Source organism: Agelaius phoeniceus, chromosome 21 (genome assembly GCF_051311805.1).
Source record: "Agelaius phoeniceus isolate bAgePho1 chromosome 21, bAgePho1.hap1, whole genome shotgun sequence".
NCBI classification, from domain to species: domain Eukaryota; kingdom Metazoa; phylum Chordata; class Aves; order Passeriformes; family Icteridae; genus Agelaius; species Agelaius phoeniceus.
Window position 1 is genome coordinate 3,767,857 of NC_135285.1, and position 12,908 is coordinate 3,780,764.

Here is a 12,908-nt window from a genome sequence, read left to right on the forward strand (position 1 = left end):
AACTGACCTGGGTCTTTCAGACCCTTGTGTGTGAGGACAGTGAGTCCAGGACTTGATGGCCTCTTCTTATCACAGCCTCCCATCAGAACATTGCATTCCCCCTTGTACCAGAAGGCAGCTGCTCTGGAGATGCATTTCATGTCCCTTGGCCAGCCCAGCTGCCTGCCTGGGTGACTGGCTGCAGCAGGGGACAGGTTGTGAGCCCTGGGCTGATGCCATGTACTGACCCCAGTGTTGCTGGTAGCCACAAATAGAAAGAAGATTTTAACTTAATTATTTGTTCTACTTCCTCTTAAAAGCCATACCCAGCTTGCAGTGGTCATAAGAATCATCCTGAAAACACAGTAAGAGAAAATAATAGTGAAATCTCCCTGTGGCTGTGATAGGAAGCAGGCTGGCTGCAGGGATCCAAAGGACTAGATGCACAGTAGCATTAAAGTTCACTGATTTAGACAGATTCTTCTGTCTTGTTGGAACAAATTAACTGTGTGAGATTCACTCAGTGTCTGTGAGAGGAATGGGGGGAGCAGGAAAGGGGCTGTGGTTGCTAGAGGAGATGAGCAGGATGAGGCAAGCCAGGTGTTGAGATGCTGCTGACCACGGAAAATCCTGGTTTAGGGCCACCTATGAGCTAAGTTTTTAATGTCTCCTTAATGTAAACGGTCTGGTTGGGACATCTGGCTGTCAGTGTGTCTTCTTGCCAGCAGCTGTTTGCAGTAACCTGTGGCTTTCATGGAAACTGGGCTCACGAGGACCTCAGTGTGATGTATTTATTACACAGAGGCAGCCGGCTCCCCTCTTGTCGCTCTGCTTCATGAGTGAACGTTCACTGTGAAGCCCAGGCTCATCTGATAAACATTTCAAGGTACAAAAACGCATGTCCCCTTGGGAAGGAGAGCAGCCTGTCAATTAAAATCCTCTTATGAGATGGCCTCCCTTGGCAAAAAAAATAAAAAATAAAATAAAGAAAATCCTCGTTGCCTCCTGCTGCGTCAGGGGCTCTGCTTCTGTCCAAGCTCCCTGAGAAGCCAGGCTGCATGGCAGAGCTTCTCTCTTGTCACTGGCTGCCTTGGCCTTTATAGATCCATCCACTTGGCTGCAAATCACGTGTTCTCAGGGCAGAGGAGTGCTGGGAGGAACTCCCCTGGCTCAGTGGGGACAACACACAGCAGCCAAATTGACCGTGGGCTCCAGGTGTAGCTGGGTCCTGGAACTGGCAGCTTAAATGTCACCCTGCTGTCCCACAGCTTGGAGCAGGTATCAGGTTAGGCAGCATCCTTCAGTGGGTTGGGTCTCAAGTAACAGGGGAAATGAAGATCTGTAAGAAGAAGCTGATGGCTCCCAAGGATTCAGGAAAAAAGGAACAATTGCAAAGGACAAACAAGGCTGCAGTGTCATCAGAGGGAAGGCAGGGGGAAGATGAGAGTGGCTCTGTGCCAGAGGCCACTGAACTACCAAAGAAACTATGACCAAGGTCATCTCTGGAGGAGCACAAGCCCCAGGCCAGCTTGGATCTGTGTCCAGAAGTGGTGTAAAGTTGTGAGGTGTCATCCTGGTACTATGGAGAGATCCTCAGCCACATCCAACAAGCAGATAGGAGCAAAGGGAGAAGGAAAAACTTTTCCAGGCCTATATTACACCCTTTGCCCCCCACTCCTCAGTGTTTCCAAGCCCCCAGCTCACCCAGTGGTACAAAGAGCACCCAGCTGCCAGGTGTCCCACCAGTATTCATCCAAGGACTGAGCAGGACCTGGTGCTCCAAGGGGATGCAGGACAGCTTGGTGAACACCAAAAGGGGGCTTATCTTAGCTACAAGGAGACAAGGGGGTCACATCCCCAGTGGCCAAGGGGAGTCCCATCCCCAGTGGCCAAGGGAGGTGACATTCCCATGGCGAAAGGGTTTCACATCCCCAGTGGCCAAAGGGTTTCACATCCCCAGTGGCCAAAGGAGGTCACATCCCCATGGCCAAAGGGTTTCACATCCCCAGTGGCCAGGCAGAGGGGTGCTCTGGGCGTGGGGCAGGGCAGCACACAGGGAAGGGACAGGTACCTGGGCCCCAGCTCATCCTCGCTGCGCCAGACGAAGTCCCCAAACTTCTCGTAGTGGGAGTTGTAGTGGTGCTGGACTCGGAAGAGCATGGAAGCAGAGACCTCCATCAGGGTGTTGTAGGCTGTCTGCTGCTCCTTCCCGCTCGTGTAGCCGTTGTAGAGGTTGTAGATTTTGTCAGCTATCTCTGGAAAGGATCAGGGCATGGCATTAATGACCAGCTGAAGGTGCTAACATGGCAGGAGGAGGAGCAGAGCCCTTGGGCTGGCAGCTGGGGTTGGTGCCAGTCCCTTGGGGCTGCCTGCACTGGGGGTCAGTGACTGCAGAGCATTCAGCAATTCCTCAGGCTGATCCTGCAGTGCTGTTCTGCATGAGCAAAGCTCCCACAAAGACTCCAGCAACACTCCATGAAGGAGCACAAGGAGAGGCAAAAAGCTGCCAGGATATGCAGACAGCCTTATCCTCACAGGAAGGGCAGGCAAGCTCTTCCCAGATTCACCAAACCAAAAGCCCTTGGCCAATATGGAGTTAAAGAGTAGGAATAGATCAACACTTGATCCCAGGAAGGCCCTTCAGCCAGAAATGCAGCACCTCATCATTGTGGGCATTGGCTAGAGCAGCTCAGATGTGTTAAACAAGAGAGTTAACTCTGCTAGAGAGAAAAAAAATCTCTTTTTTGAGATGAGAAATGCACAAAACTGCATCTCCTTCTTTCTCCTTAGTCTCCTGTTTGCTGTTTTTCCATGGGCATGCTTTTCTTATTGAACCTTAGCACTAACCAAAATATTTTTCTGTGTGATATTCCCAATGGAAAACAAGCAAGAAAGAGAACAGGTAACATGATGGTCACTTAGAAGAATCCTTTTAAACCTGAAAGCAGCCAGGTGCTCTGGTTTGGGTGTAAGGACAAGTGGGATCAGTTTCAAAGCTGAACAATGCAAATGTGCAGAAGTAGCTGGGCTTTTATCAACATTTCTGTTTCCAAAGTGATGCAGCTGCCCCCAGCATCCCTTCAAACACCCAGAGCCAAAGGTTTCCTGAATGGCCCAGGCAGGGCTGCCTCTCTCAGGTTTGTGGGAAGGGATTGCTCTTGTTCCAGGGACCTCTATCAGACACACAGTACCAGCTCCCACAGCCAGGCATGGCAAGGATGCCATGGAGTCATCAGCTGCCCAGCCAAGGAGACTTTGCCCCTGGACACTCCTGCAATTTGTGACCCACCCCCAGATTTGTCCCTGTGCCCATGGGTGAATTTAAAGGAACCTTCCCACTGGGAGAGAAGGGCCTGGGCAGGTTTGTGGGGGCACAGTGAAGAGAGGAAAATCAAAATCAGCGGGAAATGTCTCCTGGCATGGAACACAAGGCACCTGGACACTGACCTTCAGCCTTGCTGTCATCTACCAGCGGGCAGGCTGTCCTCAGGGTGACTGTGCTCAGCTCTGAGTGTCTCCCTCGTGTATCCACTGCATACAGGGTAAATCTGGAAGGCAGGAAACAAAAGGAAAACAATGTCTTGATCCCTCAGTCCCCACCACCAGGTTGTTAAAGGAACCAGCCTTCAGAAGAGAAAGGAAAAATGTGGTCCAGGCACTATCAGTCAGTTTTGGCATCTCAAGGAGATGTGAGATGATCCCTTGGAGCAGAGGAGAGCCCAGGGATGGGAGCCAGGGCTGAGGGGACAGGCCACTTCATCCCTGCCTGGAATCTGTGGGGCTCCATCTCCTCTCCCCTCATCCCAGAGACCCCTGTGGGGCTTCACCCTGAGCCCTCCTGACTGCAGAGGGATGCAAACACCTCAGGGCTGCTCGGCCATGCCCTGATGTGAACATTACAACACAACACGGTGGTGTTTGTGAGCCGGGCTCCTCTCTTGGCCCTTCAGGGAGCAGGGCAGTAATTCTTGCTGTAAGTGGGCTCTGTGCTGACAAGTGACAGCTCGTACTCATCCTGTGAACGGCCCTTGAGTTGTTTGCTCCCTCATTTCCTCACAAGGGTGGGGCTGGCAAAAGGGTGGGAATGATAATTTCACACTTGAAGCTAATGGAGAGCATCTGACAGTAAAATATGGCTTTTGTGCCTGATGGAGCATTGAATAAACAGGCTGTGGCTGCATGGAACGTCCTGGGATGCTGAGCTCAGAGTCCTGCTCAGGGCATCAAAGCTCCAAGATGAGAATGCTTCTTCGCAGCAGGGGTGACAATCTTCTGTCCAGTCTCCCAAAGGGCATCAGTTCATGTTTATTCACTCTGAGCTGGGCATGGCAACTCAAGCTGGCTTTGACAAAGTGCAGGGGCTGGTTTGAACCCCTCAGAGGTCTGAGATGCCTGGTGGTGGGATTCCCAGCCTGAGAAATAACATGCCACCCCTCCTTAGCCTAAGGTAAAACTGACCAGCTCTTGCAAGTGAGTCTAAGGAGTATTATAAAAGCAGCTGAAGCTTAAATGGGATTGAGACCCTGACATCTGTTTATTTAAGTAATGGTCCTGAGCATCCTTGGGGGTGACAGAAGCAATGCCTCCCTCATTCTCACCCCACACACGAGCACTGCCAGCCCCCTCTCTCCTCCCTGCAGGCCCTGCACATCCCACATGTGGCTGATAAGAGCTGACATCTGCACGGTAGCAATTCCCAGCACAGGACAGATTCCCTCCAAGCAATTAGCATTAGCTCCCTGACAATACTTGCTGTCTGAAAGGATGCCAGCAGACTGCCAAGGAACTCACTTGTGTGCAGGGACAGCTCCCATTCCCACAAAGCTGGGCACACAGGGGATGCACACGCTCAGCTCACCCAAGGAGATGCTGTTTAATCCTTTTTGGCATGACATCATTTTCCTTAATTTACCAGGAAGAACATTGCTCAGAGTGGAAGCTTCTCAAGAAGGACATCCATCCACACTGGGCCACTTCACAAGCACCACACACAGGCTGCTCTCACCGAGGGACACACAGAGCAACAGGGCAGCAGCACACGATTCCATGCAGGAGTCTCACTGCAGGGCCTTGCATCCCATCCTGAAGGTGCCACCAGCCCTTTCCCTCCCTTCAAGGGAAGTGAGGAGTCTCCTGCTGGGAGCAGGGGAGGTTTGTGTCTCAGCAACACCAACAGGGGCACCCGGGGTTGGGCAGGGGCGTTGGGGAAGATGAAACAGGAAAGCATTATAAATATCATTGTCTGGCAAAAGGTTTTGAGAATATGGAAACTATAAGTGAGATTGAAATGAAAGCAAGCTTTGAGATCCCTCAGTTACTGAACAACTGGAAAACAATGGTGTGGCCAGCTGAAGGTGATCCCCTTTTGATGGAACAACACCCTCTGCCTGCAGACAGGCCCAAGGGCAGAGCAGACCCTGCCAGCTTGGCAGAAGAGCCCAAAGAGGAGTTTGTAGGGTTTAAAATGTAACACAGGATGGTAATATAGGGATTCTTATAGGCTGTATGGATATATAATATCCAAAATATATCCAATATACAAATTCTATAGCATTTGTATCTTGTACTAGATTGGTTAGTGAGAATCAGAATATTCAACACAGAAGATGATTTATTGTATTGTAACGGGAACTTCACTCTCTTGTCTCTTAGCTCTTGCCTTTTACTCTCTTACCCCTTTTACTCTTGTATGCTTTTACGCTCTTTCCTTCTCATCCTCTCTGCCCCTCTCTTCTCTCAGGCCTGCTCTGAGCTGTGCCTGGCAGCTCCCAGCAGGGCCCTGCCCCCAGGCCCTTTGCAATGAACCCCAAGTTCCAGCCCTGGCTGCAGAGATCTCTCATCTCCATCCATCCTGACCCTCCTACCTCCCTCCTACACAGGGGCACTCCAGCCCCAGGATGAGGAGCTGGAGAACAGGGCAGGGACCCCCAGCTGCCCACCCACTGCAGGGCTCTTCTGCTCATCAGCAGAAACACAACAAGCAGTAAGAGGGCTCCACATCAGGGAACTTCTCCCCATCTCCATCCTGGGGGCCCCTGCCGAGCTACAGTGGCTGTGCTGCTGTGTTTGCTTGTGACCGTGTTCACAGGGGTTTTTGGTTGAGGGAAGAGACGGGGATCTGACTCCATGTTTCAGAAGGCTGATTTATTACTTTATGATATATATTATATTAAAACTATACTAAAAGAATAGAAGAAAGGATTTCATCAGAAGGCTGGCTAAGAATAGAATAGGAAAGAATGATAACAAAGGTTTGTGGCTTGGGCTCTCTGTCCGAGCCAGCTGGGCTGTGATTGGCCATTAATTACAAACATCCAACATGGGCCAATCCCAGATCCACCTGTTGCATTCCACAGCAGCAGATAACCATTGGTTACATTTTGTTCCTGAAGCCTCTCAGCTTCTCAAGAGGAAAAATCCTAAAGAAAGGATTTTTCATAAAATGTGTCTGCGACATTTGCTTTGGGAAAAGGGTGAGCAGAGCTAATGTGTAACCTCTGCTCTGCCTGCAGCAGCTCAGGCTGGCTCCATTAGCTCTGAGGCAATCAGTGCCAGAGCATTTTCCTTGGAAAACAGAAGACTTTTATCAAAACATAATTGTAATATTCAGCAATCAGTGCCCATTTCACCTATTCCATCGCCAGTGGGGTCACGAGCATTGGTTGGGTGCTGAAGCACATCCACCCCTTTGGGTGATGCTGAAGACCTGTGTGAGCCTTTTGACTGCACTTCTCCCCTCTGCCCAGCTCACACAGGAGCAAAGTCACTCAGCTGCCAAGAACATCTCTCCTGGTCAGGCCTGGGTTAAAAAATAGATGTCAAAAAACAAGCCCTCATTTAATCTTTTTTTTTTTTTTATGATGTAAGGGAAGAAAAAAAAAACAACAATGCAAATGGAAAAACATCAGAATCAAAGTGATTTTGATCTTGTCAAAACTTCTTTTTCTGAGAACAAACCCGACTGCTTTACCTCACCTGGAGCCGGTCCTCTTTCAAGAACCTTAGAGGAAACTCTTTCATCTCCACTCCTTGTCAATATGTTTTGGACTCAGCACCAATCACCCCAGCTGGGGCGGAGGCTGGCAGCCTCTGCACCTCTCCAGCTCCTTCCAGCCAGTGACCTCAGAAGGTTTTAACATTAATTACAGTCCAAAAGATCACCCTGAAGCACAGCAGTATTAATAGCTCTGTTTTATCGACAGTAAACAGAGACATATGGGGTGAAGCATCGTGCCCCGGAGAGGCTCAGTGACACGAACAGTTTGAAAACTCAGGAGATGATGGTTTCCGATCTTGTTCTCAAACCACTTGACCACCCAGCCTCTGCAGCAAAACACTTTTATGGCCAGTTAATGGCACTGTGCAGAGTTCTGGGGTTTAGTTTTGTTCTTTTATTCCCGGAAATGGACAATTAAGAGAAGGGAGTGCAAGGACCTGTGTCTCTGTGTCTCTGTGTCTGTGTGTCTCTGTGCAAACCCAGCATTCACATCTTGCTGGAAACCATCAGCAGATGCAGGCAAGGAGCAGCCTAGGACCCAATGGGGCATCAGGGAGGTGGCCAATGGCAGGAGAGACCACCAGTGCATGGGAGGGATGGGGATGTGGCTTTAAGCTAAAGGAGGGTGAGTTTGGATAAGGTATGAAGAAGAAATTCATTGCAATGAGGGTGGTGAGGTTACCAGAGCAGGTGTGGACTCCACATGCCTGGAGGTGTTCAAGACCAGGTTGGGCAAGGCTTGGAGCAACCTGGGGTAGAGGAAGGTGTCCCTGCCCATGGTAGAGGGTTGGAATGAGATGAGCTTCAAGGTCCCTTCTAACCCAAACCATTCCATCATTCTGCACCACCTACATGACAAACCAGGGGAAAATCAAAATGATTTTTTGATTTTTGATCACATTGTGGGAGGGAGCTAAGCTGAGGGCAAGGTGGGATTTTGCAGCACTCCATGGAGATCCTCCTGCCCCACTTAAATCTACTACAGCATTGGGCCAAGGACCAAGCCAGGCATTGTCCCCACTGATGAGGATAGAGCTGCACTTGGATAGGCCAGCCCTGGTAATTTGTAAATAAATGAGGCCAAAGAGTGGTTCTGAGTGCTTTGCTCAAGGCAGAGACCTCTGGGGTGAAGTCAAAGCCAGAAACTAAAAGGTCTCAGACCTACAGTCATTGCACAAAACCACGTCAAACAACCTGGAATGCCATATGGTAGCTACGATCTGGCAGAAGCTCCTTTATAGCCTGGAGATGTTTTGTTTAGTGATAAGCTTTCCTCACCACATTTCCTCATCTTCTCCCTGTGCTTTCCAAAGGAGCTCCAGGCTCCCTGTTACTGTCTCACAGCTGATTCTCTTCTTCACCTGTGCCTTCAGTAAGATTCTACATGAAAACTTGTATTTCTAGAAATACTAGAATGTATTTTACCTGAAGAGATTTCAAAGTGGTCCAGACACATATGCTCTTGGCAGGGATCAGTCCTCCATGCCTGGAAATGCTGCCACCTCTGCAGCAAATCACAGCATACAAAGTCCTATAAGGTAATGATGGTTAAATATTTACTTCTAAATTCAAATCTATTGGGACCTGAAGGAACTTTCAGGGAGAGATAGAAACCAATCAACATTTGCCTCAGGAAATGTCAATACCTTCCTCATAGATTCCCCACCCAGTGTTGGCTGAAGGCTGGGTTTTATCACCAGGCTCGAGATGCTTCTTGTGGGAGGAAGAGAAAGCAAGAGGGGGATGTTAATGCTTTGGTTCCTGGAACCCAATGGCTGTTGAGATTGTCCATTGCATTTCAAGAGATTTAAAACCCAGAAAAGAATGATTCTATCCTTTCTCAATGCAGAGAAAATAACCCAAAGTACAAATTTATACAGGCACAAAACTCTTAAGACTGAGAATGAAAGCTCAAAACAAGTTACTTATTTATAGACAGCATGTTTTCTTAACTCCCTCTCATGATGCTCATGATGCTTGAGTGCTTTACTCATGATCCTCATTTACGGGAAGCGAGATAAGGACTTCTGACTCTGACCTTTCTTAGCTGGGCTGCTGAGTTCTTTATATCCTACAGAGATACCACAGGCATTTCTGGCCTGCCTTGTGTGCTCTTCCTGAGGCCTTTGGGCGAGTGCAGCTGCTCGGTGAGATGCTGTACCACATGGGCTGCCTGGGCTGCAGAGGAAGGCTCTGATAAGGAGCTCAATTAGCACTCCCACAGATGCCAAGCCCCCATGCTAATTAAGCATGTGTCTACTGGGACATGCAATGGCTGTGTGGCCAGCCCAGGCTCTGAGAGAATCACAGAATCACAGAATAATGAGGTTGGAAGAGACCTCCTAGATCATCGAGTCCAATCTTGCAATTTCTCATCCAGACTACAGCACCCAGTGCCATGTCCAGCCTTTTTTTAAACACATTCAGAGATGATGATTCTACCATCTCCCTGGGAAGAGCATTCCAGTACTGTATTATCCTTTTGGTGAAAAATTTCTTCCTAATATCCAACCTATCCCTTCCCTGACATAGCTGAGACTGTGTCCTCTGGTTCTGTCAGTGCTGCCTGGTGGAAGAGACCAACCCCACCTGCCTGCAACCTCCCTTCAGGAAGTTGTAGAGAGCAATGAGGAGCCCATGTGAACGAAGGACAGGGCAGAGGTGTTGCTCCAGAGCCCAGTGTCACACAAAAACACAGCCTCAAGCCATGCAACCACAAAACGCTCCTGCCAGTGGGGCTTGGCTTGAGCTTGGCTGATCTGCCTGGGCTTGGTGCCGCGTTCTGCAGCCACCAGACTCTTGCTGTTCACTCCAGCAGCTCGGCAAGGGCAGGCCTGGCTGGGGTCCCACACACAGCGTGATGGATTCTCCCTCCCCTGGCAGCGTGGCTACCACCACCACCCGTCACGCCGAGCCTGAAAACACAAATCCTGCCCTGGCTGAGGTGTTACATGCACGTCCTGCCATCTCTCCCTGGCTGGCCACAGCCTGTCCGTGCCTCCTGCACAGCCCAGGCTGGCGGGGCTCGCACGCACCCAGCCCCAGCGTGCTGACACACACACACATCACACCCTGCCTTGCCAGCCCTTCTCGCTTCCTGTTCCAGCTGAAAAACAATGCTGAGGCCTCCCTTTAAAAGCCCTCAGTGGAGCAGCTCTTGGCATTCCCTGCTTCCCTGCTGCCCAGTGATCTCAGCACGGGGACTGGGCGCGAGGGATGGGGGCCGGGCTCGGGCTGTGCCAGGACGTGCAGAATGGAGCTGCCAGAATGGTGCCCCCAAACACACATGAGTGGGAACAGACCCATCAGACCCTGCACTGTGCTCATGGGACCCAAACAAACTGCTCTCTGCCATTCTTGCAGTCTGGCAGTGTCCTCAGCTCCCAGGCACCAAGGTGAGGGGCTTTCAGGAGGCTTGAGTGGGGAGTGTGTTTCTTCATCCTGATACCCACAGGTATCAGGAGCAGCATTAGCCCTTCATCCCAGCATTTCCTGGAGCTAAAAGCATCCATAAATTACACACACAGTTTCCCTAAAAGACTCTTCTTGAGCAGTGTGGGAGTCCAGGGGTGCTGTGGGGTGGAGCAGAGCTTTTTGGGTGTTTCACCACATGTTCCACACGCCATGGGTTGTGCATGGTCCAGGAGCCACCCACCCACTCCTGCCTCCCCACCATGGGTTTGTACATCCCCTGCAGAGCCTCCCAGCTACTTCCATTGAGGAACATGGAGCAGGAGCGGGGCTTGCCTGCCAGCAGCTGCCTGGGCAGGCATGGAAAGGGGCGTGTGCGTTTACTGCAAGCATTCCCAATTCAGAAACCATTAGAATTTAAAAAGAAATCAAATCAAATAAAAAGCAGCCGGTCCACACAAGCCACAGGAATGCAGCTGAGCTTATTGACAGCTCTGTGATTTGAGAAAATTAAGAGAGGTAAATGAGAGCAACCCCCCCAGTCTCTGCAGCAAATGCTGAGCAGACAATTAGCAGGGGGTGGTTTTGGGAAGGAGAGGATTTCTTGATCAATTTGTTGGGCTCTGGCTTTGGGCTCACTCATGCCATGCCATGCCCATGGTGCCAGGGGAGGGCTGGTGCCCTGGCAGGGGACTGACCACAGTGCATCCCTGCCAAAGGCCCTGCTGGAGCCTTGGGATTTGGGCAAAGCTTTACAGGGCAGTGGTCACTCTTGTGCCATCTCCCTGGGGCTGGCACTGCCACAAGTGTCTTCTGCTGTTCATTGTCTTTGGTTCCAGCTCTGCTTTCCCATGGAATGGAAACAGTGGACAATGCAATCCTGAAAAAAAATCCCATCTTTTAGAAAGCTCTCCTCACTGTTCTACCAACCAAGAAAATCACCTTTTATAACTGAGCTGCTTTTAACCATCTGTGAAGCTGACCTGCTCCCATCAGCGTGATGGAGGAACAGGTTAGCAGCAACTGGTGCCACACTGGAGTATCAAAACCTTGCCATTACACCAATACATGGGGCTGTCAGTGAACTGTTCTCACAATTCACACTTCTTTTCTTCCCAGGACAGCAAATGTTGCGAGACTAATCGTTTTCTTTCAACAGATGCCTCCCAACAAAACCAGACCACAGCTGTCAGATGTACCTGCCAGGACGTGCCTCAGGTGTCTGATAACTTTTGGAAGTGGATAAAACAGTGCCCATCAAATACTGGAGGAAGGAGGCAGGAGGAAGGCACAGGCTGCTCTGCACAGCAAGAAGCTGTTTGATCAGGGAGACCTTGGGAAAAGGGCAGAGGAGCCTTGGTTTCTGAGACAGGGAAGGCAGGTGGGGCTGGGGACAGGCTGCACAGCCTGGGGTCCATCTTTGCTTTGTGTCAACCCTGGGAAAGTCACCCAGGGTTATCCTCGCTGCAAGGTTGCCTGGATTGCAGCAGATGCCATGGCCATGCTCAAAAATAGTGACTGGAGAGCATAGTACTTCTCTCAGGGAGGGGGGCAGGACCAGTAATTGCTGATGAATTACAGGGCTGCAGTGTGGGACAGTGTCACTTTGGGGCCACAGCATCCCACACTGTGCTGTCCCAGGTCTCCTGGGCTTGCACTCTGAGCTGTGAGGCCACAGAGAGCCAAAAGCTGGAGTAGGAGGTTTGGGTGCTGGTCCCCTCAACCCCTGGGCAGTGTCTGCCCTGCACCTGAGCCAAAATGTGATCCAGATTTGCTCAGCTCTCCCTCCTTTGAGCACTTAATCAACCTCCTTTTGTTTCAGATCCTTGTTAAACAGGATCCAAACAAAGGGTGAAGGGGAAAGAAAGAAAGAAATTAATTAAAAATCCTGACCACTCCTTGCTACTGCCTGGATCTATTGTCTCCCTGACAAAGAAATGCCCAGCAAGGCATTCACCTTCCCAGCTTCAACCATGGCATCTCAATTTCCCAAGATTTCCCTCAAAACCCTGTCAATAACCCATCAGAGTAGTGATTCCCATTACTGCCATGGCTGTGAAAGAAGGCCTTGCTGCACAGGCCACCTTCTGTTCCCAAGAACCCTGCTCCTGAATGATCCCTGTGTTGGACAGCCAAGATTCCTCGGGAGCCCCTCTGCCACCCTGGGAGCAGCAGTGCCAAGGCTGCCTTGGGTGAAAACTGGGAATGAGGGGAAAATGCCAGACAGGCCATGGCTTCATCCAGAAGGTGCAGGAAGGTCACTGCCACCCTCCTGGCTGCTGCATCCCCACAGTGTCATCATCGCCACGCAGCTGAGAGCTCCAACAGAGCCACTGTCCCTCCTTGCCTTATGATCTCCTCCTTTGTCCCCCCTGGTCCTTGCCAGCTGTTGCAAGAAGCAGATAATGACTCCCCCTTCCCTCCCTCTCTGAGCACATCCTCCCAGGAGCAGCTTTGCCCCACTGAAGAAGGAAGAGCAGAGCAATCTTCCCTGGAGAGAAGCTTGGAGCTCATGATGGAG

The 12,908-nt window shown here is 50.6% G+C and overlaps 1 protein-coding gene across 1 annotated transcript in view; it reads right to left on the reverse strand.

Annotated features, from left to right (window-relative positions):
- ASTN2 (astrotactin 2) overlaps positions 1-12,908 on the reverse strand; it is a 354,581-nt gene that overhangs the window by 4,711 nt on the left and 336,962 nt on the right. The window contains exons 21-22 of the mRNA XM_054646417.2: positions 3,427-3,527; positions 2,051-2,234 (exon numbers count right to left, since the gene is read on the reverse strand). Coding sequence (XP_054502392.1) covers positions 2,051-2,234; positions 3,427-3,527 — 285 coding nt within the window. The remainder of the gene's footprint in view (positions 1-2,050; positions 2,235-3,426; positions 3,528-12,908) is intronic.